The sequence below is a fragment of the Mobula hypostoma genome, chromosome 3 (genome assembly GCF_963921235.1).
Source record: "Mobula hypostoma chromosome 3, sMobHyp1.1, whole genome shotgun sequence".
NCBI classification, from domain to species: domain Eukaryota; kingdom Metazoa; phylum Chordata; class Chondrichthyes; order Myliobatiformes; family Myliobatidae; genus Mobula; species Mobula hypostoma.
This window is the reverse complement of record NC_086099.1, coordinates 71,165,788-71,191,616: the sequence shown is the minus strand read 5'-3', so window position 1 is coordinate 71,191,616 and position 25,829 is coordinate 71,165,788. Positions and strand designations below refer to the sequence as shown.

Sequence of the window (25,829 nt, the reverse complement as noted above, 5' to 3'; positions counted from 1 at the left end):
TTGCTCTCTCACTCTCTCGTGGTCACTCTCGCGGTCACTCTTGCGCACTCTCTCTCTCGCTGTCAAAAAAATTTGGTTTCCGGGGGTATTGTATATAATTTGCGGGCATCAGGGAGCCACTATTAATATGCGGGAGACTCCCGGAACTTCTGGGAGAGGTGGGATGTCTGACATGGTAGGAAAAAGTTAACAGAGCTTTGTGAAGAAGGAATTTTGTCTGATGAATCTGAGGACATATCTAGTAGAATAAGTATCGACAAACCAATGGATGTGGTGGATTTTACTTTCAGAAGGCCAAACAAAGTTTACAGCACATGGGATTGAATGGACAGAAAGTAGAGAATAGAACTACAGGCCACATTTGGATTGGGAGGCTGTGACCAGAAGTGTGTAACAAGAACCCCAACTCTTCTCTGTTCAGATCAGTGAATTAAAAAAAAATTTGTTTGAATGTGGAAGTGCAGTTTGCAATAAGGATACAAATAGGCTTCTGGGAGGCCTAGACAGGCTAAGTGAGTGGGTGAAGACACAGCAGATGGTGAGGTAAAATGTAAGGGCCCAGTTTTGGTAACAGAGTATTTTTTCTTAAATTATGAGTGATTGAAAGGTGTTGGAATTCAGAAGAACATGGGTGCCTTTGCATGTAAAATCACTAATTTAATGAGCAGAGCCAAATGATATGTTGAACTTTATTTGTTTTATTCTTGTACTCCAGTACTCTTATAATGAAGGTGCCTTACTGTAATCATGTAGGGTCCTGTAGAGGCTGTACCTAACATATTGGACGAGGGTCAAGTCTTTTTCTACTCAAGAAGGTTTATTCTTGTGATGGAGTGAATCCAATAACAGTTCACCAGATTGATTCCAATGATAGGAGGTACAAAGAAAGATTAACCAAACAGCAACTGTACTTAAGAAGAATGAGAGCTGATCTTATTAAACCATTCAAAATTACTGTGCTGCATGAAAGAGTAGATGTAGAAATGATGTTTTCCCTGTCTGAATTACATAGCATCTGAAATCACAGTATAAAACTTAAGGACCAGCCATTCAGGACGTAGATGAGAAGATATTCCTTTACCCAGTTAACAGTGATCTTGGGCATTCCATACCCAAGAGGATTGAGGAGGCTCAGTCTTGGAACTGAATTGATTTTTTTATATGTTAAGGGAATCAAGCGATTATGGGCTTAGTCAGTCTTCTGCACTCTTTATCTGTTGGAAAAAGGCTTACTGCTCTGCACAAACAGGCAAACTAATGGTGTTTTGTACAGTGAGTCATTTGCCTTTTGAGATCTTGTTAGCAAAGTAAGTTCATCCATGAGTGAATCTCCTGCTGGCCTCCCAAGTAATCCTATCTCCTTTTTGTTTTGTCTTTTTTTATCCTTTTTTTTTGTCTTTTTCTTGCAAATTGTTATTTTTAACTAATCTGGTAGATGTGATGGAAGAAAGTGTTTTATGCATAGTACTTGAGCAGGTCTCTCAGCCCACAATGTTTGTGCCGACCACGAAGCTGATTTAAGCTAATTATATCTGCCGATAACTGGTCTCTATCCTGAATGTTGCCCTAAATCCTTCCTTAAATGTTGGTATTGAATCTGTTTTCACTGCCTCCCCTGGCAGGACATTCCAGGAACCTACCACCCTCTGTGTATGTTTAAAAATAACATGATTTGTCTCCCAAATCCCCTAAGCCTTCCCCCTCTCATTATAAAGCTATACTCTCTAGTATTTGACATTACTGCCTGGGAAGATGGTTTTGACTCTATCAATTTTATTCCTATTCAGTGGATTCCAGTTAATCGGGGCAGCCGCTTATTTGGGACAACTCTTAAAAAGCAGCAATTAATCAAGATAATAGACAGGGTTCCCTTTGTTTACCTGGGGGACGATGCCATTTTATTGGGATAGGACTCTGTTGCTAAACAGTTTCTAACTAACATCAGTCACGTATACTTGTGTGACCATTACATTAAAAACTGTGCTTAGAGCAAACAGTTTTTAAATAGTATCAGGTGCATATGTTTGTATTCTAAAAACTTTTTTTTCTCGCCAAGTCAGTGACAAAAAAGTAGTAAGATAATTCAGAACTGTTTTGCTCACTGAGGTTTTAAGCATTCAGGCTTGGAGATGCCAGAAATAGCCAGGAGTGTAAATGAAATGATTTCACTAGTTGGTCAAGTTAGGAACTACAAAGAATTTAAGGTATCCATATCATCTTGAAAGTTACAATGAAAATGAAGATTTAGAGGATGCAATTGTTGACAGCATTGGATGAAGGCTCTTGGGTGTCTGTGCTGATTTTGTTCATTTATAGTCACTCAAAAGAACATGGTAGTGTACGCTGGATGAATTCTTCCATTTATATCTATTAGGAACTAGTACACAGATTTATAGTACTGTAGTATTGATGGTGTTTCAATTTATTCTGTATTTAATTACATAACCTGATACTCAGTTAAACTAGTTTTTTTTATATACCTTTTCAACATTTTCCATGAAATTGGCTAATTGGGGCAGTCACTTAATAGGGCCAAAATGTAGTGGTCCTGGTGTGTCCCAATTAACTGGAATCCAACCAATATACTTCTCATGGGTCACCACATAGCTTCCAGTGTTCTATCATCTAGTGCAGGAGCTCCCATCCTTTTTATGCCATGGACCCCTATCATTAACCGAGGGGTCCATGGACCCTAGGTTGGGAACCCCTGATCTAGTGATTTCCAAAGTGGACAATATTGTTCCCCTCCCCCCCCAGGATAATGAACGTTTCTAAGGAATTGATAAGGATAAAGGGGCTAGAGGTGCACTTGATAGCAAGGGGGGCATCTGAACAATTGCAGACTTAATTTAAGAAGTGAATTACTTTTTATAATCAGTTGATCCTCAGTGCCTCAAAATTGATTTTAATGATCACCTCATCTCTTGCTAACCCACCATTCTCATAGACTTGAAGCGCGTTATAGATGCTGAAAGGCGATGTGACACCTCTGTATTTGGCATATCATGGGAAATCTGGACTGAAGAAATCGTGTTATTTCTGGGCCCGACCCACATATTATTGGCATTCACTACTATAGCTAGTAAGATTCCCATACACTTATCAAACGGTGACACAGTTCCTGTGAATTAGAGTGGGGTAAAGTTCAGAATCTGCTGTTTTGAATGGATTTAACTGCATTTCTCTTGCCCATTGTCCAGCTGATATATCGTTGCCCCACTTTAATGTTCAGGCAGAGAGTCAGGTTTTGCCAGAGCTATGATGATGTCATAGCTTTTCCCTTGATTGATCACAGCGCTTGAGGTTGGATTTAAACAACAGGCAATTTTCTATCGTCGTTAATCCATTAAGAAAATGGCAGAAGCAAACCAAATGGAAAAAATGTAAACATTCTAGTGTGGAAGTATCTGAAATATCAATTTTAAACCAGCACAAAGTGACCAACAGCAGCCAATATTCCTGATGTGTGAAAACATTTTTTTCCCGAATGAGGCAGTTACACCTTCCAGGCTCCTTGAACATTTTAAGAGAATGCACTGTGATAAAGCAAGCAAGAATTTGAATTATGTTCAATCACTTCGTGAACGCTTTCAGAAACAGAAAACACTTCAAAGCATATTTGTCAGAATTTCCCAACAAAACAGTTATGGTTTGCATGTTATATAACAATTTATCACTCACTGCTAAATCTGCAAAGCCCCATATAGAGAAGAAGTGATTCTGCCAGCATTAGACGAGCTTCCCAGTACAGTTTTGCATTAGTCACCAGACCAAGTAACTGAATGAATTCCACTCCAGTCAAGATGGCACCAGCGAGCAACGATTCCTCAAGCGACATCTTTCAGATAGCAAATCTCTCTAATTATTTCACTTCTTCTACATCTTCGGCTTGTTCTTTTTGTCTTGTTTGTGTTTTGGAAACTGTTGGATCCTGTGACGTACAGTTTGGAACTCAGTCAGGTGATCCAGCCCTCTGCTGTGTCCAGAGAGCTGCCTCGTGTAGATCAGAGACGAGGGGCCGAAAGGGACCGAGAACACAAGCTGACTCGTGGAAAAGACCAGAGACAAGGCGCTGGGTCAACAATGCTCCATCTTGAAGAGAGGGAGATTGAAGCATCGGGGTGAATGCGGAGGGAGTCACCTATGGCTCCCAATGGAGGCTACTGGGGCGATGACGGTCAGTAGCTGGTTCAGCGAGTTCGGTCACTCTCTACGGAAGGACAGATGTCATACGGCCGCTCTCCTCGTATGCAAATGAAAAGATGTTTCAGATATTCTGAGATTTATGTATTTTTTTTGTGTGTAAGAGGAGGGCACAGGGGTTTTGATGCTGCTGTCACTGTTCTTTTCTGGGAGTAACAGGGTCCGGGATTGTAATTGTCACTTTTTTCTGCGAATGAGGGGGGTTGGGGATTGTTGCTTTTTTTCGTGTGAGTGAGGGAGACTCGATGGACTGAGTGGCCTAATTCTGCTCCAATGTCTTATGGGATTGTTATTGTCGCTGTTTTTTTACTGTGGGGGAAGGAGTGGACGATTTCATGCTATTGTCACTTTTTTTTCTGCGTGGAGGGGTGGGGCATTTTGGGGTCTGTGAGTTTTGTTTCGTTTCTTTTTTGTGCTGGGTGGGGGATGGAGTTGATGTGTGTGTGCGTGAACTCTCGTGATCTTTCTGAATTTTATGGCCATCTAGAGAAGACAAATATCAGAGTTGTACATGCATACTTTAACAATAAAATGAACTTCTAAACCTTTGAACTCAGTGACAGCTCCATCCAATGCTGACAAGGTTAAATGTCAGAGAACCTGGAAAACACATTGTGCAACATACTTAGAACAGCAGAATTTGCGCTGCAGTTGGATGAGTCAACTTTGGCAGGCAATGAGTCTTTGCTTCTTTGTTATGTTTGCTTCATAAAAGATGAAGACATGGTTCAAGAGTAGTTATTTGCAAGGGGACTAGATACAGATGCAAAGGGGGAACCATTATTTCAGGTTGTTGAGCTATTTTTAGCGAAGGGCATTCCACTCACCTACATTCTTGCTTGTGCAACACCTTTCTCATCACCTGGTCTCACTTATCTCACGCCTGCTTGTACTCCTTCCCCAGCCCACCTTCTTATTATGCCTCCTGCTCCCTCCCTTCTGTTCCAGTCCTGATGGAGGGCCTTGGCTTGAAACATCAACTGTTTGTTCCTCTCTATAGATGCTGCTTGACTTGTTGAGTTTCTCTAGCATTTTGCGTGTGATGCTCAGACTTTGATCCAAGGATCATCCTGCTGAACATCTTCCGTGCCTTCTCAGAATCTTTCTCATCTTTTCTGCCATGTGGCTTGTAGAATTACGCACAATGCTCCAGATGTGGCCTTTTATACTGCAGTAATGTGACTTCACAACCTTTATACTCAAAACTCTGACTGATTTAGGCATATATGCCATACGGCCTCTTTATCACTTTATGCTTTTGAGGAGCTGTTCACCTGTACCCCAAGAATCCTCTGTACGTCAATGCTTCTAAGTATCCTGCCATGTACAATATACTTGTGTCTTGCGTTCTAGCCCCCCCACCCAAATTGCAACACCTCCCAACTGTCCAGCTTGAACTTCCATTGCCATTTCCCTGCACGCATTGCCAACTGATCTGCATCTTGATGTATCCTTGGACAAGCCTCCTCTTACTTCTGCCAAACTTTCATGTTCACTTTAATTTCATGTCTTAGAAAATAAAAAATGAAGAGGCTGTGTGCAATAACTTGAATGAAAGATTGCTTGGAGGATCAATTGGCACCTATTATCTGAGTGTGGGGCAGGGGATGAGGAGATTACATTTCTTTCATATTCATAGACTTCCAATTATATTGGTTTGGGAGATAATCATGTCTGTTTAATTTATTAACCTGGTTTGCATAGAAAGAGATGGAGGCAGGGAATTTTTTTAACTGCTCTGGAGTTCATTTAGACTCTTAAGTGGATTGCTTTGGCCATCAATTGCCATCTGTTATTTTTGTTAATCCAGTTAACCAGCTCCATGGAGAGAACCGAGAAGGCTTTGCTCCTGTGGCTGTCTTTCTGTAAAGCACAGGCCTGCAGGAGGGAGAGGGTGCCCTTCCTGAGCATAGTGGGTGAATATGGGTGTGTGCCCCTAATTGCACGTTAATTATATATTGTTGTACAGTACTGTTCTTGTGGGGGTTTTCACTTACCCATGACATGTGCCTGTGTTTGTTATCAAGTGGAAAGTTGAGTAGGGCTGAAATTAACTGGTGTGTAGCAGGTTCAGCCATTCCATGATGCATCTGGCTGGACCACGGCAAACAATCTTGTCTCTGTGTCCTCTTTTCTGGCATCCCACTGGATAACAAAACTGAAAACTGCTTTAACTACTCTTGCATCTGACAAGAAGGAAGAAGGGGCTTCTTGCTCAAAATTTTGCTGCCTGAGAATAGGTCAGTCAGTATAACAGGTCTTTATTGGTGTGCTTTGAATGGCTACCTTCCCTCTTTCATTCCACCAGTACAACTTGGCATTCCATTAAATTCTGCTTCTATTTCCGCCCCAGCTGTGTTTTCAAAACTGCTGCAAATCTCATTGTCTCTTCTCCCTGGTTATGATTGATACCTTGTTTGCAGCAACCCATTTTCATATCCATGTCTGTTTCCTTCACAACTCGAGAGCTGAATCTCTCTGAGCACATTTGTGCTCCCTCTTTTTAAAATAAAACACTGAACTGAGCAAAGGTAGCCATCCAGTGCAAAGAGCATTGTTTCACTGTGGTCACTTTTCTTGGCATTCTCAATACACCACCATCCTTTAATTTTTAAAGAAATTATTATTATTGGCGATGCTAACCTCGCCCAAAGTAATTCGTTCATTGTGCATCTGACTGGAACTGCCCTTCCCTTTTCTTCCTGCTACCTCTGTTCCTTTACTACATGTTGGCTTCTCCAGTTGCATCTCTGAAGGTAATCAGATTTGATCAGGTTACCTCTGCTTCCCCACACCCATACTGCTGACCCCATACAGCCCACTCTCATCAAGGCGCTTATTCAACAGCCTGGTCCAGATGAGCCACAGTTAAACATTGGGAGATTAGACTGCTGCTTCTTGCACCTGCCACAGCCTCCAGATTAAAGATATTGACTTGCTTGTCTATATGTCACGTGTACATCAAAACGTACAGTGAAATATGTCATTTGTGTCAACGACCAGCACAGTCCAGGCGTTTTGTGCCGGGCAGCCCCGACTTGTTGGCATGCTTCCAGCTTCAAAATGGCATCTCTACAGCTCACTAAGCCTAACTGTACATCTTTGGAACGAGGAAAGAAACCAGGGCATCCAGAGGAGGCCCACGTGGTCTGGGGAGAATGTACAATCTCCTTACAAACAGCAGTGGGAATTGAGCACTGATTGCTGGCACTGTAAAGCGTTGCACTAACCGCTGTCCTCCCATCCTGCCCCACTTCTTCATCAGAGGTTCCAATCCTCTTGTGGGTTACTGTCCACTCTGTACCTGATTCATTCAAAAGCCAGTCTGAACTCCGTTTACATCTCTACTTCAATCCAACCGCTCCTCCAACCTGCAACCATAACTTTATCACTCCCAGACTCAGCTGTAATCTGACTGAACTCCCAGTCTTCATTCACCATAAACTTTAGTCCATCTAAACCTTGCTTTTTAGACAGTTCCATGTCATTTCTTTCCCAGCTGTCACCACTGTGTTTTCTGCTTCCCAGTCTAAAATTGCATGAGGTAAAATTTCCTCATCCTTTATTTCAACCTCCTACACCCCTGTGGTCCATTAAGAGCTCTGCATTCCACTAACTCCCATTTCCTGTGTATCTAGCATTCCACTGTTGTATCCCAGATCTCCCCTAAAACCTTTCCAACTCCTTCCACTTTTCACTTGGATACCCCTACCTTGGTTGTTGATCTTTCTCAGTATAGTCCTCTGGATAAATTTGATTTATCCTTGAAAGATAAGTGACACTATAGAGACATGCATATTGCTTATTTCTAGTGAGTCGCAATATTGAAACAGCAAAGAGGCAATTATCCTAGACCACGATAATCATTCAGTGTAGGTGTACACCTTTATCATATGTTAATTATGTAATTACATGATTATTATGGTGGTTCCCTCCTTGCACACAGCATTCATTCTGCACATTTGACAGAGCTTAGACAGCCATTCGGGTGCCATTTATCTTGTGACATAATGGTTCTGAGCATTTCCTTCTCCACCCCAATTTTCTTTCTGAAACCTTCTGTCGTGTATTGTAGAATAGAATGTGACTCATTGGTGGGTGAGGGATTGTAAAGCTCCTGACAAATAGACTGCAGTTGAGATCATTTTGTAGTTGAAGGGTATAAATACAGAACTCTTCCCCTTTAACAGGGAGGCCAGCTACTTAATGCAGCTGAGGTAATGGGTAGAAATATTTGAGGGGAAGAAGGACAGTCCCGTGTGTCTACAGTGTACAGGAAGCAGAAACTTCTATCTTACTTAGGGTAGTGCCCAGTTGAACATTTCTAACTCATGACTCTTAGGACCATGGGCTGCAAAATGGATTTTTTTTTTGCCAAAATGTTTGTTGGATTAATTAAAAATTAGGAAGTAGCTGTGATTGAAAATGTACTTTTTGCTAATAATAACCCTGCCATAAAGCTGGTGATGATCTATAAACCTGGTTCAAGATTGGTCTCTGAGTGAAAAAAAAAGTTTCTACCATGTATTGTGGAAATACAGTAACAATTTTCTTTGTCAGAATAATGCTCGTGGAAAAAGCTTCTCAAACATTAACCGAGATCCAATGGAAAGTTCCTGCCTTTTCCCACCCTATTTTGAAGCAACCATCCAAAAATTTATTTTTAGTTCAATGATTGTACTGAGATATTTATCAGGAAAACTTATCAAAATAGCTCAGTTGGCATAGCCTTATTGAAAACAGATTCATTTTGCAGTCTTTCATTTCCAATTTTAGCTGGAGAGTTGTTAGAACATGATGCAAGAATTCCACAGATTCTCAAATCGCTGGCTGAAGAAATTTAAAATTCAGGAAGCTCAAAGTTCCAAATTAATTTATAATAAAATACATATATGTTGCCATATGCTCTCTTGAGATTCATTTTCTTACAGGCATTTACAGGAAAAGATAAAAACAATGGAATTCACGAGAAACTAGATATAAACAAAGACTGCCAAACAGCAATGTGCAAAGGAAGACAAATTGTGCAAATGAAAATAATACTGACAATATGAGGCGTAAAGACTCCCTGAAAGTGAGACTGTAGTTTGTGGTATTAGTCCAGAGTACTGATGAATGATGTTATCCACACTGGTTCAGGAGCCTGATGGTTGTAGGGTGATACCTGTTCTTGAAGCTAGTGGTGTGGGACCTAATACTTCTGTACCTCCTACCAGATGGTAGCAGTGAAAACGCAACAACTTTTGGTGGAGGTCTTTGATGATGGATTCTGCTTTCTTGTACCTATGCTCCATGTAAATGCACACAGTTGTGGGAAGACCTTTGCTTGTGATGGACTGGCTGCATCCACCACTTTCTGTAGCCTTTTAGTTCCTTCCTGGGCATTGCTGTTTCCTTACCAGACAATGACGTAACTCGTTAGGATAATCTTCATTGTGCATCTATAAAGGTTTGTCAAAGGTTTTGGTGACGTGCGAAATCTGTGCACATTTTTACAAATTCAGGTTCAATTCCTGCTGCTGTTTGCTGGGAGTTTATATATTCTCCCCTTGACCTCGTGGATCTCTTCCAGGTGCTCTGGTTTTCTCCCACATTCCAAGGATGTGCCGGTTAGTAGGTTGATCACATGGGTGTAATTGAGCAGTGCAGACTCATTGGGCTGGATGGGCCTGTCACTTTGCTGCATTTCTAAGCCAAAAGACAAATTAAAGTAGAAGCAAACATGAGGAAATCTGCAGATGCTGGAAATCCAAAGAAACACACACAAGATGCTGGAGGAGCTCAGCAGACCGAGATCCTTTATCAGGACGGAGTCCCTCAGTGATTCCCTGGTCCATTTGTTCCTCTGTACTAATCTGCCTCTTGGCACAAGTGACAGAAATGCTACACCTGCCCATTCACCTCCTCACTCACCTCCATTCAGAGCTCCATACTGTCATTCCAGGTGAGGCAGCACGTCACCTGTAAATCTGTTGGGGGATGTTTACTGTGTCTGGTGCTCGTGTTCTGGCCTCCTCTACATTGGTCAGTCCCTACGTAAATCAGGGTACCATTTTGTCAAACGCCTCTGCTCGATCTGCAAAAAGCAGAATTTCCCAGTGGCCAACCATTTTAATTCCTGTCCCTATCCCCGTTCTGACATGTTGGTTCAAGGCCTCCTTTTCTGCCATGATGAGGCCACCCTCAGGATGGAGGAGCAACACCTCATATTCTGACTGGGTAGCCTCCAACAGAGTGCCATGAATATCGATTTCTCCAACTTCTGATAATTTTTCTCCCTCCCCCTTCCCTCTTCTTCAGATCCCCACTCTTTCCTCTTAAGTCTTCTGTCTGTCATCTCTCCTTGGTGACCCATTTCTTTCCCTTTCTCCCATTGTCCATTCTCTTCTTTCAGATTCCTTCTACACCAGTCCTTTACCTTTTCCACCTATTACCACCCAGCTTCTTATTTCATTCCCCCCGCCCCTTCACCACCTGACTTCACCTATCACTTCTAGCTTGCTCTCCTTCCCCACCTCCCACCTTTTTAATCTGCCATCTTCTCCCTTCCTTTCCACTTCTGATGAAGGGCCTGGGACTGAAACAGGACTGTTTATTTATTTCTATGGATGCTGCCTGGCCTGCTGAGTTCCTCCAGTATTTTGTCTGTAGGTCTGGATTTCCGGCGTCTGTAGAACCTCGTGTTCATTGTTTATTTCCCTTATTAGTTCTGCACCCTTATACTTCAATTCCAGTGGTTAGGATTTATCACTTTTCATTGGCTCTGACCCAAGTCTACAGGCAGCATTGCCTCATTGTTCTACTCCCAAAGAGAAAATGCCTCTGATGTCATTCCTTTGCATTTTTCCCCCTGAATCAGGCCATATCAAATCAGTTACTTCCAGTCAATTCAGACACTCAAATCAGGTTATTTCAATTCATGGACTCGGGCTATTTTTATAAACCTGTGTTGATTCTTTTACGTTATCAAAGGGTATCAAACAAATAATCGGTTATTTCTTTGATGTTTGATGTTGCGGTGTTTGCCGAGCTTGGCAATTAGCTTGCGGATGTTTTATCACCAGTTGAGGTGACATCATCAGTGTGCAGTTGTTGGAGTTTCTCTCTGTGAGTGCTCACGTTTACGTAGGCCCCTGTTCGCTTGTCTCAGTCCTGATTGGCTAGCCCTTTAGATGACCTTTGAATTCTATTGGCTCGCATTCCTTTGGTTCTTAGGGGTTCTCAGACAGTGTCTATTTCGGTATCTTTGTTTACAAAGTTATCAGAAGAGAACCACACTTCTTTAAAGTTCTCATGCCTGCTTCGTGTTTGCCTGCATCAGACCTCCGCGGTGTCCCAGATAAAGTGGTGTCCCTCTCGGTCTTCATGTACTGAGATCAGTGACAGAGGATCATGTCTCTGTACTGCCAGTTTATGTTCCCGTAAGTAAGTTGAGAGTTTACATCCTGTCTGACAAATGTAGTTCTTGTTGCAGTCTCTACAGATGATTCTGTGCACCATCAAATGTCTCAACCCAAACTACCAATATTCACCACCATCTGAAACTTATTTATAAATGATCTCTGATTTAGCAGAATATAGATAAGGCCTTTGTTTTATCCACATTTGATCACTTCAGTCCAGAAGGCATTACTTCAGAAAACCATTTCATAAAATGGTGATCACATGAATACTCTCTTGAAAATCAGACAAGAAGGCTCTACAATGGTAGTCAAAACTGCTCCACACATCCTACCTGGCATAAAAGTCATATATACAGAAAGATGCTGGAAAGAAGTTATCAGTATCATGAAGGATTCCACCCACCCTTCTCATGGACTGGTTGTCCCACTCCCGTCAAAGAGGAGGGTATGTAACATCCATGCCAGGACCACCAGGCTCAAAGACTGTAACCTTCCCCAAACAGTAAGGCTGATCAACACCACCTACAAACCCACCCCAGCAGCAGTGCATTATTATTTCCAATCAGAGTCACCTTGTGTATACACACTCCTGTATCTAGCATCACTATTTTTACTGCAAAAAATCTACTGCAATCTTTTTTTCTCTGTATTTAACTATCTTATGTGTTGTAACTGTGAACAAAGTCAGCAGAGACACGCAGCTGGTAGATACAAGTCATAAAAGTCCTTATTTGTGACACACACAAGCTGGCAACCTTTGGAATCGTACGAGAGAGACTCTCTGACCCAACATTACAACACATTTTTATCTGTTAAAGAACAAAGATAACAGGACAATTTCCATAGTTACAATGCCCTTGTAATGCTTCCTTTGAGTTTTATGCAATTTTTCATTATGTCTCGATCTTCCCACCAACACACCCATAATAAGTGCTAATTACTCTTTTCTCTGAGGCTACGTCCACACTACGCCAGATAATTTTGAAAACGAAGCTTTTTCTCTTCGTTTTGACCCTCTGTCCACACTAAAAAGGCGTTTTCATCCCCCGAAAACGGAGATTTTCAGAAACTGTCTCCAGAGTGAATAAATCTGAAGACGCCTAATATCCGCTGCAGTGTGTATGGGGTAACCAGAGCTTTTCAAAACTGCTGTCATGACGTGCTGGAACAGATGGCGACAGCGCGGCATTTCATTGTTTTCTTCTTATTCTTCTTATTATTATTACTACCTTATTGTCGCCAAACAATTGATACTACAGCGATATTTGATCCTGTGCTTCGCAGAACTTAACAATTTCAGAACAGACGGCAACGAGACTGAAGCCAGAAGAGTTAGAAATGTACTCAGCAAATACTTTGATCCATAGTTTACTGAATAAGTAAGTATTCTCACTTTGTCATTTTCTGTCCTTGCCTGTATGAAGGTGGTTTACCTATTTATGCAAGTACTTCTCTGACAATAGGTGTGTAACAGCCTAATGTAACATTGTATGGAAATACAAGATAACACTGATGCAGACATGTTTTATACATTTAACAAGATGCTTTATTAATGCAACAGAGTTAGCCAGTTTTTCAATGTTTGTCGTCAGCCGGATGATACTGTCTGTGAACTCCCTGTCGGTTACCTCCATATGCTCCAGTATTTTTTTGAAGTTTTAAGTCCTCCTGTGCGAGAGCCAAGAGCAATTCCTTTTTAAGTTTTTCTACTCTGTAATTGGACAAACGCGCACTAAGTAGACCGTTTCCTCTTCGCTTGTTTTCTGTGTGTCCTGCGCATGCCCGGTAGGAAGAAATTCGCCCAAATATCTGTCTAATGTGGACAGAGATATTTTGAAAAACGCTTCGTGTGGACGCCTGTCGTTTTTACTCGAAACCAGTGTTTTCAAAATTATCCGGCGTAGTGTGGACGTAGCCCGAGTCATCTTCATGCAGTTGGATGTTGATTGCATTCATGCATACGCAGACATCTCAAGTCAATTTGATGTTTCCTGTTCCAAGCTGCATTTGAAATGTAATCTACAATCCTTATTCTGATTTGGAGGTTGGTTGCTGTATGCCATAACTCCAGAATACACCCTAACAATGTATTTATTGTTTTTTAAAATTGTGTTTTTTATTTTATTGTGCTTTTTTGTGCTGTTTCAGATTTGGAGTAACAATTATTTTGTTTTCCTTTACACTTGTGTACTGGAAATGACATTAACCAATCTTCAATCTTGAAAACAACAGGCTGTGCTTCTTTCACCGCATGACAAAGCTTTCAGCTTCTACGTATACTGACTTTAATTCAATCCTCTTACACTATTTGCTGATCGGGACAAATTATTTTGTTCCTTAAACCAATAATTACATTGTGAAAACCTGAAAATGGCTTTGGTCTAACCACCTGTCTCACTTCCTTCCCATCAGAACTTTATCTCATCCCTGCCACAAGAGAAATCAACAAAATACACATAAGTACAAAAAGATTCCCTTTAAATACAAATTCCAAGTCATAATAAATTTATTAATGAAGTACGTATATAGTAAATATCATTTGATACAACTTGCATCAAAGCCAAGTGAACAGTACATTTTCAAAAATGTAAATTAACAATTGCTTCATGGATATCAGATTCTGCATGGTGTCAACGGATACCACATTAATGCTGCAAACAAAAATGTAGTCATAGCATCATCAAACACTAGATCTGAGGGAAAACCTCAGTGTTTGAATTGAAATGTATAAAATTATGTGGGTTGGGATGGGGGCAATTAATACCTGCATCAATAGAGCTTGACTTCCCATTTTTCTGACCAGGACTGCTCTGTTGTTTAGTGAGAACCCTTGTAGCCTGCTAGCCAGGAGATGCTGAAAAGCTTGAGCAAAACATACAAATACTGTAGGAGCTCGGTAGGTCAGGCAACATTTATGGAGGAAATAAACAGTCGATGTTTCAGACCAAGTCCCTTCATGAGGAAGAGATACATGGCCCCCGGTCACTGCAGCAGTCCATCGCAATCATCACAGCTGCAATCCTGAAATATCGAATTCCTCTCAGGTTCCCAGAGCTGCTAAACATCTACTTTACTCCAATCACAAATATTTACCCTATAATTTTGCTCTTTACTCACATTTTGGAAAGTAAGGAAGGCTATTTACCTACTCATTACGTAAGGCAGAACATCATTCAATATTGTATTTTATTCAACATTATAAAATCTTGAAATCTAGTACAGAGAGCCTGTAATTCTATTACATTGCATGGTTTCTTTTCTGCCCATAAGCATCTGTTTAATGTCAAGGATTATCAAAATTCATATCTTAGATACTTCCCTGATGTAAGTCCCTCGAGCTCTGGTCTTCCCATGGCTCGTGTTGTTCCAAAACCCATCATGCACCTGTGAAAATTGGATCTCTTGCTTCTAGCTGCTCCTTATCTTCCTGTTCTTATGCCTACTGGGGTCAATAAAAATTCTCCTCCCATCACAATTAGGTTACCAAGTTACTGATCCTGGTACCTCAATGCAAAAGACTCCATTCCTTCTAATACAATCCCAGAGCTACCAAGCTCTAGACAACAGGAATATCAACTATTGATTGGTTAGATCCAGTGAGAGGGAAAAGAAGGGCGAAGGAGGTAACTGAAAAGATAGGACATTGACAAAGATGGTGGACTGAAAGAGGCAGTTAGGGAAGGGGTGGTAGGGAGGGAAATTGAGGGAGAGACTCGAGGGAGATTGACAGTGACAGAGAGAAATGGAGGAAATGTTGGCAAGATTATGTGGAGTCAGAATATTGCTGTATGTACTGAGTTTGTGCAAATGTACGATATGTGTCTTGATGTGTGTGTGTGCGCACTGTGTTCATGCAGTGGAGCCTACTTTAATGGTTTGGACCTTCTTGACATTGGCCCAAGAACTCACTCTGCCTGATCCGTGTGGTAGTTAATGTACAAAGACCAGCCACCTTAAAAGGAAAGGTGCATGAGCATGTTACACCACACAGATCTGAAGCAAGTGATCCTTAACTGTGAGGGGCAGGCATCATCTTGCCTCCACTGCTCTTTCACCTAACTGCAGTCTTCAAGGAGTGGTACCTCAGAAATGCGACATCCATTATTACGGACCCCTGTCACCCAGGGCATGCCCTCTTATTGTTACCGTCAGCAAAGAGGTACAGAAACCTGAAGGCTCACGCTTAATGATTCAGGAACAGCTTCTTCCACTCTGCCACATGATTCCTAAAAGGACATTGAACCCAAGAACACTACCTCACTTTTTAAAGAATATGTATTATTTCTGTTTTTGTACTATACTAATCTATTTAATATATATATATATATATACACTTTAATTGATTTGTTTGATAACTCTGATTCTGATTCCCCAGTGGGATGCCATTCTGCTGAGCAAGAAGAGAATTCATTGCACAAATATGTAGTAATAATCAAGGTCACAGGCTTGCAATGTCTATGGAAGCAGATTCAGTCTGAACTGAATATACTGGGAATATAATGTTCCCAGAATACTATGTAATAAAACATTCTTTGACTAAATTATAACAGATTGATCGCCTTGATAATTAGGCAATACATATGTTGACAATGAAACAATGTATCTTCTGATTCTACCCCCCCTCCCCCCCAGAAAAGTGATCATTTCTAGGGCATTCCCATCTCTTACCCACGGCAAGAGATAGAGGTACTTTCCTGGATATCACAAGTTACTGATCAATTTTCTTAAGTGAATGTTGCTAGACTGAACAGCTGAGGTTAACCCACCGAGACTAATCCTGGATTTAACCAAAAATCATATTTTTTCTGTGAGTCACAGACTAGTAATAAGAATCACAGACCTTGTCCTAGTATTGGGTACTAGAATCCTGAACCCTTCCCAATTTCTGAAAAGTCCTCCTCCGTACAACAACATGAGCCTTCCACTCGACCACCCCAATATATCCTTTACCAGTGTAAAACTTAAATTATCCTAGACACACATTGAAATGCCAGATTAGCAGTTTGTCCAGGCTTATTGGATGTTACTTACAAAAAATTAATAACCCAACATATTTTTAATTCACTTTTTTAAGATATTACAGAGTGTTATCTCAGTGGACCAGGTAAACATAAAACAAATGTAAGAAACAGGACCCAATTCAATTGGAAGAGAGATGAATAACACACGCAAAATGCTGGTGGAATGCAGCAGGCCAGGCAGCATCTCTAGGAAGAGGTACAGTCGACGTTTCGGGCCGAGACCCTTCATCAGGACGAACTGAAAGAAGAGATAGTAAGAGATTTGAGAGGGGGAGGGGGAGATACGAAATGATAGGAGAAGACAGGAGGGGTAGGGATAGAGCTAAGAGCTGGGAAATTGATTGGCAAAAGGGATACAAGGCTGGAGAAGGGAGAGGATCATGGGACGGGAGGCATAGGGAGAAAGAAAGGGGGAGGGAGGGGAGCACCAGAGAAAGATGGAGAGCAGACAAGGAGTTATTGTGAGAGGGACAGAGAGAGAAAAAGGCGGGGGGGGGGGGGAATAAATAAATAAATAAGGGATGAGGTATGAAGGGGAGGAGGGGCATTAACGGAAGTTAGAGAAGTCAAGGTTCATGCTATCAGGTTGGAGGCTACCCAGACGGAATATAAGGTGCTGTTCCTCCAACCTGAGTGTGGCTTCATCTTGACAGTAGAGGAGACCATGGATAGACATATCAGAATAGGATTGGGACGTGGAATTAAAATGTGTGGCCACCGGGATATCCTGCTTTCTCTGGCTGAAACAATTGGTGTTAGGTGTGCCTGGCAGGAACGCGACCATCTCTCGGTGTGACTGTTGAAACTTGGAAATGCAGTGGTGGACCTCATAACTAACCCCAACCTTGTTTAATGGCCCTCATTTTCCATGGCATGGACATGTAAAAAATGAAACCAGAAAAAGCTGGAAATGCTCACCAGATCAGACAGCGTTGTGGAAAGAAAATACCATTAACATCTGAGAACTCTTTATTAAGATTGAAAAAGACAGAACACAAACAACAGGAATTCCGCAGATGCTGGAAATTCAAGCAACACACATCAAAGTTGCTGGTGAACGCAGCAGGCCAGGCAGCATCTCTAGGAAGAGGTACAGTCGACGTTTCAGGCCGAGATCCTTCGTCAACACAAATTAGCTTTCAATAGCAGGCAATGCATGGAAGAAGATAAAGGGAATATAACTGATTTGTTACCTATTCAAAGTAAATTTATTATCAAAATATACGTATGTCACCATATACAACCCTGAGATTCGTTTTCTTTCAGGCTTACTCAACAATTCCAATAACCATAATAGAATCAATGAAAGACGGCGCCAACAGGGCGTTTAACCAGTGTGCGAAAGACAACAAACTGTGCAAATACAAAAGAAAAGAAATAATAATAAAAATAATTAAAAAAAAGAAATAATAATAAGTAAGGAATAAATATCGAGAAGCTGAGATGAAAAGTCCTTGAAAGTGAGTCCATAGGATGTGGGAACTGTTAAATGATGGAACAAGTGAAGCTGAGTGAAGTTATCGCTGGTGGTTCAATAGCCTGGTGGTTGAAGGATCCTGAACCTTGTGATAGGAGTCCAGAGACTTGAGTCCTGAGTATCTTCTTCCTCATTAAGGTAATGACTGAAAAATGTTGGACTGCAATGCAAGAGGTTTTGTAAGAAAGTTATACTACCATTACACAAGGCCTTGTTGAGGTCACATCTGAAGTATAGGGTACAATGTGGACTCCTACGTTAAGAAAGGCATATCTTGTCATAGTGGAAAGTCTGGACTGTAATATAAGGAGAAATTGGGTTGACTTTGTATGCACTGGAGTTCAAGGGGAGGAAGGTTAATGGCAAGATTTTTGGCAGTCAGGAGGAACAGACGATTGTTGATGTCAGAGTCCATTGATCCCTCACAAGTTGATAGGATGACTAAGAATGTGGATGGTGAGCTGGCCTTCATTAGTAAGGAGGTTAAGGTCAAGCGCCTCAACTTGCAGCTCTATAAAATCACACTTGGAGTGTTGTATTCAGTTCTGATCACCTCATTACAGGAAGGATGTAGAAACTTTAAAGTGGGTAAAGAGGAGATTTACCAGAATGCTGACTGGACTAGAAAAACATTTTATGAGGAAAGGTTTTGTGACCTGGGACTTTTCTCTTTGGAGTGAAAAAGTTTGAGAGGCAGCTTGATAGGAGTATATAAGATTATGAGAGGCATAGCTAGTGTGGACATCCAGCATCTTTTTTTTTCCAAAAGGGCAATGGTGAATACCAGATGATATCCATTTGAGGAGAGCAAATATTTAGGGGAGATGTCAGGTAGGTTTTTCTGCGTAGAGAGTAGTAGGCCTTGGAATGTACTGCTAGGGGTGTTGGTAGAGATTGATTCACCAGGGGCATTTAAGAGACTATTCGATAAGCACATGGATGTCAGAACAACAGTGGGTTTTGGGCTGAGTTGAAGAGAAGGGCTAGATTGATGATGGAGTAGGATTATTCAGATTTGCACAACATTGTAGAATGATGGGCCCATATACTGTGCTGAACTGTTCTATGTTCTGTCTCATCGAAACATACAAAGTCCTGCCAGGGCTCAACAGGTTGCACATAAGGAGAATGTTCCTCCCTGGTTGGTTGGTCCTGGTCTATGTTTAGGAGTCACAAACTTTGAGTGATGGGTAAGGCACTTAGAGCTTGGGTGATAGAAATTTCTTGACATGGGAGCTAATGAATCTGTGGAATTCTTCATTATAAAAGGGAGTGGAGGCAAAGTTGCTGATTATAATTAAGAAATGCGTAGATTTCTAGAAACCGGTGCCAACCAGTTTGGGAAGGGTGTAGGTATTTGGCATTGAGATGAAGAATCAGCATGATTGTATGGAATGGTAGAACAGACTCGAAAGACCAAATGACCTATGTCTACTTTTCAATGTTTCTTTACCATATAGATCAAGATCTTTTATGTCCTTAAATTCTAGTACTTTTGAGTCTGAGATACAAAGTGTACTCTGAGGTAATAAACTTGAACTCCGAAAAGATGTGTATTGTCAGTATTTTTACTTTAATGTGGGTGCAGGGCTTCCTCAAATTCCATTGTCATACTTTGTGTTTCTCTAGCACATTTTGTCACTATAAAGGTTTTTCTGTGGCAGATCTGAAGATTTAATTACTCTTTCTTGGGACCTGCAGATATTTTGGATATTGATTTATCAGATGTATGACTAGCAACACAATCTAAAAGTGCAGCATGATCCACTAGCAGACCTCTGAATTGCACCTACTGTTGTATATTTACAAAAGACTGCCAAGTAAGACGTTCCACATTTCTCAGGCTTCCTGACTAATAAGCAGAGTGCTTCTCTGTTCGATGTGGGCGGGAGTATTCTCTAACAGCCTAAACACAGTCTCTTTACAGAGTACAGTTTCAAAGGCTGCTGAAACTGATTGTGAAAGGCACGGGTGGGGAAATGGGATGATGACCTCATGCTTGAGGAAAGCTGGGATCTGTACAAACTGCTCCTTGAGTTGCAGCATTTTGTGTTTGATTTAAGTTTGAGAGGAAAGCCAGCTTCTCACGTCTGCTCCGTCCAATATAACTAACGATCTATGCTGCTTCACTTTATGAGTCGGGTAGCTCTAAACTTGTGGAATGTCACCATTGTTCAGCTGGGTGGCTAAGGTAAGAAATAACCATATAAAGCTTTGTAGTGAGGCAAACTCGTTCATTGTTTAACTTGCAATGACTACACTGGGCTGATGTGTATTTCAGCTTCTTAACCTTTTTAAAGACTGTTTCTATTTATACATTTTGTTTTCTGAGGCCTGCACTTTTCCCCAGAGTTTGCCTTGACTTAGAATTGTCTGAATTTGAATCTCAAGAGATACAGTAAGAGTTGTACGATGTATAAGCCTGTGACAAAGGATGATAGGAACTTAGCAGTATTTAGATCTAATTAGCTTTGCATGTGTTAGTTTCTAACTTTTTTTCGTCTATGAGGTTAGTTTCTAACTTTTTTTTTGTGTATGACCAGAATGCTTAAGCTGGGTTTGAAGTTAAGATAAGATTTCATTTATTTTGACTTGATAAATTACCTTTATATTGGCTTTTCAGGTTATGCCTTTGAAATTGAATATGACTTTGGTTAAGAACCTCATTCAAGGCTTCTTTGAGTATTTACTGCACTGCCCTGGGTTCAGTCAGCTGCTGGTTTGGTGTATAACCTTCAGGGCATGCATGAATTGTCTATATTGGTGACCAGGAAAGATGTCATCAGCAACGTAGACCTGAATAAAGTTAAACACCTGAGATGCAAGGCTTTAATCTATGTGCCCCAAAATGCTTGCAAAAGAGGTGAAGTTTTTCAGTGTCCAATTCATGAAATCTTGTTATACCACCAGGAGAGCTCCCTAAGTGAGTAAAGCTATGCTGAGGTTGTTCAGTGGAGCGCAGAACATCTTGGCAGGGAGAGGAGGGACTGAGGATGGTGGTGTCAAGGTTAGAGAGGAAAGTTATGAAATCGGAAAAGGATTACTTAAGTCGGGGTGGCCAACCTTTTACATTCCATGCATCAATTTTTTCACGCATGAGTTCAGATGTGCCATACAACCCTTGCACCCCCATTCAATTCTTGTAAAAATATGTTAATATAGACATATTTAGCATTTTTACATTATATATTGATTTAATATAAAAACAAGATAAACGTTGCTTACCTTAATGAGACTTTTGAGTCTGTTTTGATTTCGCCAAGCTTTTAATGTTTGGAGTTAAATTAGTTACTGAGAGCAGCAGAGAATTCTTCAAATTTGAATTAGTCAGTCGCGACCTCGTTTTGCTTTTAATCAATTTCATAGCTGAAAATGCTTGTTCATATCCGTACGTCGTTCCGAAATGACAGATATAACTCTAGGCAAATTTTCTTAGTTCTGGAAAATGTTCACAGGGTAATGATCGCCAGAAATTAATCATGTCAGAAGTATTTGGGACTGAGGGAAGCTAATCAAATTTGATGCTCAATAATGAATTTGTTTTCAAGTCAATAAGTTCCATTTATATGTTACTAGGCATCTTCATGATTTTTTGTTCACTAAGTGAAAATGGGTTTATAAATGCAAGTATGCAGTCTTCTCCTTTAGCAAAATCATGAAAACGACTTTCAAATGACTCTTTCTTCCTTTTTCTTAATCACATATTCTTTCCGTAACTCAGACCCAAGCACTAGCTTCAGTTTTCCTTCTATTTCAGTCTGATGTTGTGTTTTATAGTGTCTATTAAGATTACGTCTTCTATTATGTGAGAAAGTGTTTTCACAAACGATGCACAACGGTTTTCCTGACGGACCCACTATAAATAAGAACTCATTTTCCCACTGTTCATTGAATTCACGCTTACTATCACTTTCTGCTTTGCTTTTGCACTGTGATGGGTAACTGAATGTAAAAACAAGGCTTAATTTTTGAAAAAGTACAAAACTGCAAATGTTCGCAAAGGACAAACAAAGCACAACTCCGTAGTGCACGAATGTCAATTGTAAACTGACTGGCAAAAACCAGCGACGCACCACCGGTGCAGACGCCTGGCGCCTCAGGATCAAACAAGTATCAAACATGTATTGAACAGTTATGGAACGACTGCAGAACAAAAGTCCTTCTTTCCTAGTATGACTCATTGAACATTTTTTAAAATTGAAGACAGATTAATGTGAAAGAAGATAACATTCGCCAAAAGAGGTGCACGAAATAATAAAATAGCTAAAAATAATTGCTAAGTTTTAGATTTATTCTCAGTAAAACCCATTTCTAGCTCTAAGCTACTTGAATTCTTGTTACAGATTTTTTTTCTACAAATAGGTTTTTGGTTAATACTTTTTGCATGACTAGGCTTACTTTTTTATTATTATCACTGGGGTGCAATGCGCCATAGTTTGCCCATCCCTGACTTAAATGATGACTAGAGTGGAGTACGTGGGGTGGGCAAAATGGTCCTCAAAAGGGAAACAATGCACAGTATCCCGAATGAGTTTAGTGGATTATCATTGGAATGCTTAAATGGGATTTAGATGGATTTCTAGGTGATTCTGAGATTCATTGGCGAATGCAATTACACAAAAATTGGTTTGACTAGAAAGCATGTTCTAATCCAGGTGTTCATGATATTGCATGTAGCTGTGCTGGATTGCATTCAAAATTTAAATCAGACAAGTGTGTGCAGAGATATAGTTGCTTCAGCACAAATTAAAAATCACTTTGTGATATTTACTGGCCAGATATAGTGTTATCCTGACTGCTTTTTTTTGTTACTGCATTTTTCGTATTGGCGTTCGTTAAACATCGCAAATTGCCCCTGAGAAGGTGAAAATGATCTATCTTTCTGGGGAAGGTACTCCCATACTCTGTTGGCTAGGGAGTTCCAGGACTTAGACCCAGTGATAATGAAGGAACAGTGATACCTGGGGGGGAGACTGCAGGAGCTGATATTTACAGGACTGTTACTCCTGTTCTCGGTGGAGGTATTCATGATGTCAGGATTACCTGGAGAGTAACTGCAGTGCAATTGTGGTTATTTATTTATTTAGCGATACAGCGTGGAGTAGGGCTTTATGGCCCTTCGAGCCACACCGCCCTGGCAACCCCCGACAACCCCAATTAAGGTTAACCTAATCATGGGACAATTTATGATGATCACTTACCTACCTGCTAACATCTTTGGAATTCTGGAAGAAACGGGAGCACCCAGGGAAAACCCACACATTCCACGCAGTACAGAGTCTTCTTACGGACAGAATTGCACTTCAAACTCTGCCCTGAACTGTAATAGTGTTTCACTGACTGCTGCTGGTTGAGGAATAATTATTTATGAAGGGCCAATCAAATGGACTGTATTGTCTTGGATAATATCAAGTATCTTGAGTTATTGTCTAGGCAAGTATAGGTTATTCCAACACACTCCTAATTTGTGCATTGTCATTTTTGCAAAGCTGTTGGGTTGTCAGGAACAATTTCAGTTGAGTGAGTTGCCCCAGAATGGACATGACAAGCCCTTCCACCAGAGGCATTACTCCTCCCTGGACACTCCAAGCACCTCGCCAAGTGGCTACACAAGATAGCAATTAACAATAACAGTAACATTAGCAATAACTCTTCAACTGTGGAAGAAAATGAGGCAACATGAGAACAAAATCAATATTTTAAAAAAATAATATTTTGGATGTGTGCTACAGGACTTCCCACAGGATGTTAAATTGATTAAAAAGTAGAATATTGCCAGCATTTGGGAGCATTGTATGAACTAAGATGGTATAAACTATATTAATGCTGATAATATACAGTCTCTTGCGATTGAGGATGAGTTACTTCCTGATTTTTTTTCCTCTCTCTCTATCTGCTTTCATCAACCTCCTTAATGAGGGAGCCACAGACTTGACAGGAGGTGCTTGAAAGGCTGGGGTTGTCCATTCGTCGTATACTCCTTTCACATCTTGTGCAGAATGTCTGTGCTCTCACCATGTGGATATGAGGTTTCAATCTTGAGCACTGCTTCACTTCGGGCAGCTGGTGTCCACTGATCGTTCAGTTCTTAAGGCTTTGAGGATGTCGTTGAATTTTTTTCCTCTGCCCTCCTGGTAATCTCTTCTCATGACATAACATGGAGTAGAGTGACTCCAGTGTTGGGCATACGATCACTGTGACCAGGCCGATTAAGACACAAGAAAGACTGCAAGTGCTGGTAATCTGGGGCAACACACAGGATGCTGGTGAAACGTGCATTTTGTATGTTGCTCAAGTATAACTAGGACCTCAATTTTGCACTTGGCAGAGAATGCTAAAATTGGTTCACTTGCTCTTCCACAAATTTGGAAAGGTTTGTGAAGATGATGTTGGTGATGCTGTTCCAGTGCCCTGAGGTTCTGCTCTTGGAAGCTCGCGGTGTTTCTTGTGTTTATATAAGTCTTTTGCTGGGCTTGGGTACTTGAATGGAATCAAGGGGAAGTGAGAAACGCTAAGAGTGAGTGAAACTCGGGATCCAGTTCTCCAGCAATAAACTGCTGCAGGAACTCGGCAAGCCAGGCAGCATCTATGAAAGGAAACAGACAGTTGACACTGATACTTCCTGACCCGCTGAGTCCCTCCTAGTTTGGTTTTTCGTCAGATACCAGCTGCAGGATTTTGAGGCCTTTTGGGCAAACCTCAGTAAATATACTGGCCCTCGGCAAGTGACTAGGAGCTATGGCATTTTAATTGGCTTCTGAAAATCCCGAGATAAAATTGGGGCAAGGGAGGGAAATTAAAAGCTAGTTCATGGTGGAGGAAGCAGGGATGAAGAATGAACAGCTATGGTGAAAGAGCTGAAGGAATTTGTGATTTGTCTATAGTACTGTACTCCTCAAGGTGTAATCCTTGACTTTCTGGCCAATAGACTGCAGTGAGTACAGATATGCAGGAACACCTCCACCATGATTATTCTCAATACTGGTGCTCCACAAGCTTGCACCCTCAATGCACTGCTCCTCTCCCTGTACATGACTGCATGGCCATATTCTGCTCTAGTACCATCTACAGGTTTGCAGATAATACGAAGGTAGTGGGCCATAATTCAAATAATGATGAGTCAGAGTGACGCGAGGCAAATTGGAGCAGATTCAAGTCTCTTCTCATATTGCTGATGTGTTTCATCACCAGTCTCTCAAAGCACTTAATCACAGTGGATGTAAGCACGACAGGACAATAGTCATTGAGGCAGGATATCATGTTCTTCTTAGGCACCGGTACCAGTGAAGCCTGCTTAAAGCAGGTAGGTATCTCAAACTGCTGAAGCTAGAGGTTAGAGATATCGGTGAACACTCCAGCCAGTGGATCAGCACATGGGTTTTGTACTTGGCCAGGTACCCCGTCTTGCCCGGATACTTTCTGTGGGTTCATCCTCCTGAAGGATGCTCTCGGAAACTGAAATCACAGGATCATCTGGATCTGTGGGAGTTTGTGAAGGTGCCTCCATGTTTTGGTGGTCAAAGCGAGCATAAAAGGCATTGAGCTCATCTGAGGGCGAAGCCCTGCTGTCTCCTATGTTGCTTTGTTTCACTTTGTAGGAGGTGATGGCATTCGGGCTTGGCTGCAGCTGTTGAACATCCTTCAGTGATACACGTTTGGTCCGGAATTGCCACTTCGCATATGAGATGGCTTTCCGGCGATCGTTCCTGGACCTCTTGTATTTTA

The 25,829-nt window shown here is 41.1% G+C and overlaps 1 protein-coding gene and 1 long non-coding RNA gene across 9 annotated transcripts in view; one reads left to right on the top strand and one right to left on the bottom strand.

The window, feature by feature from the left end:
* Positions 1–25,829, top strand: part of LOC134344079 (TBC1 domain family member 1-like) — a 252,006-nt gene that overhangs the window by 72,872 nt on the left and 153,305 nt on the right. The window contains exon 1 of one of the 7 annotated variants that reach the window (XM_063043307.1): positions 19,975–20,295. The exons of the other annotated variants lie outside the window; for them this stretch is intronic. Within the exon in view, the coding sequence (XP_062899377.1) occupies positions 20,266–20,295 (30 nt within the window). The 5' untranslated portion in view covers positions 19,975–20,265. Of the gene's footprint in view, positions 1–19,974; positions 20,296–25,829 lie in introns of those variants that run through there. 7 annotated transcript variants of the gene reach the window in all.
* On the bottom strand, positions 17,335–23,404 carry LOC134344081 (uncharacterized). 2 transcript variants are annotated; one of them, XR_010017359.1, is made up of 3 exons: positions 23,310–23,404; positions 21,330–21,542; positions 17,335–17,763 (listed from the first exon to the last, which is right to left on the bottom strand). It is a non-coding gene; the product is annotated as an uncharacterized LOC134344081 (long non-coding RNA). The 2 variants fall into 2 exon arrangements; XR_010017358.1 differs by having other exon boundaries at positions 23,306–23,401.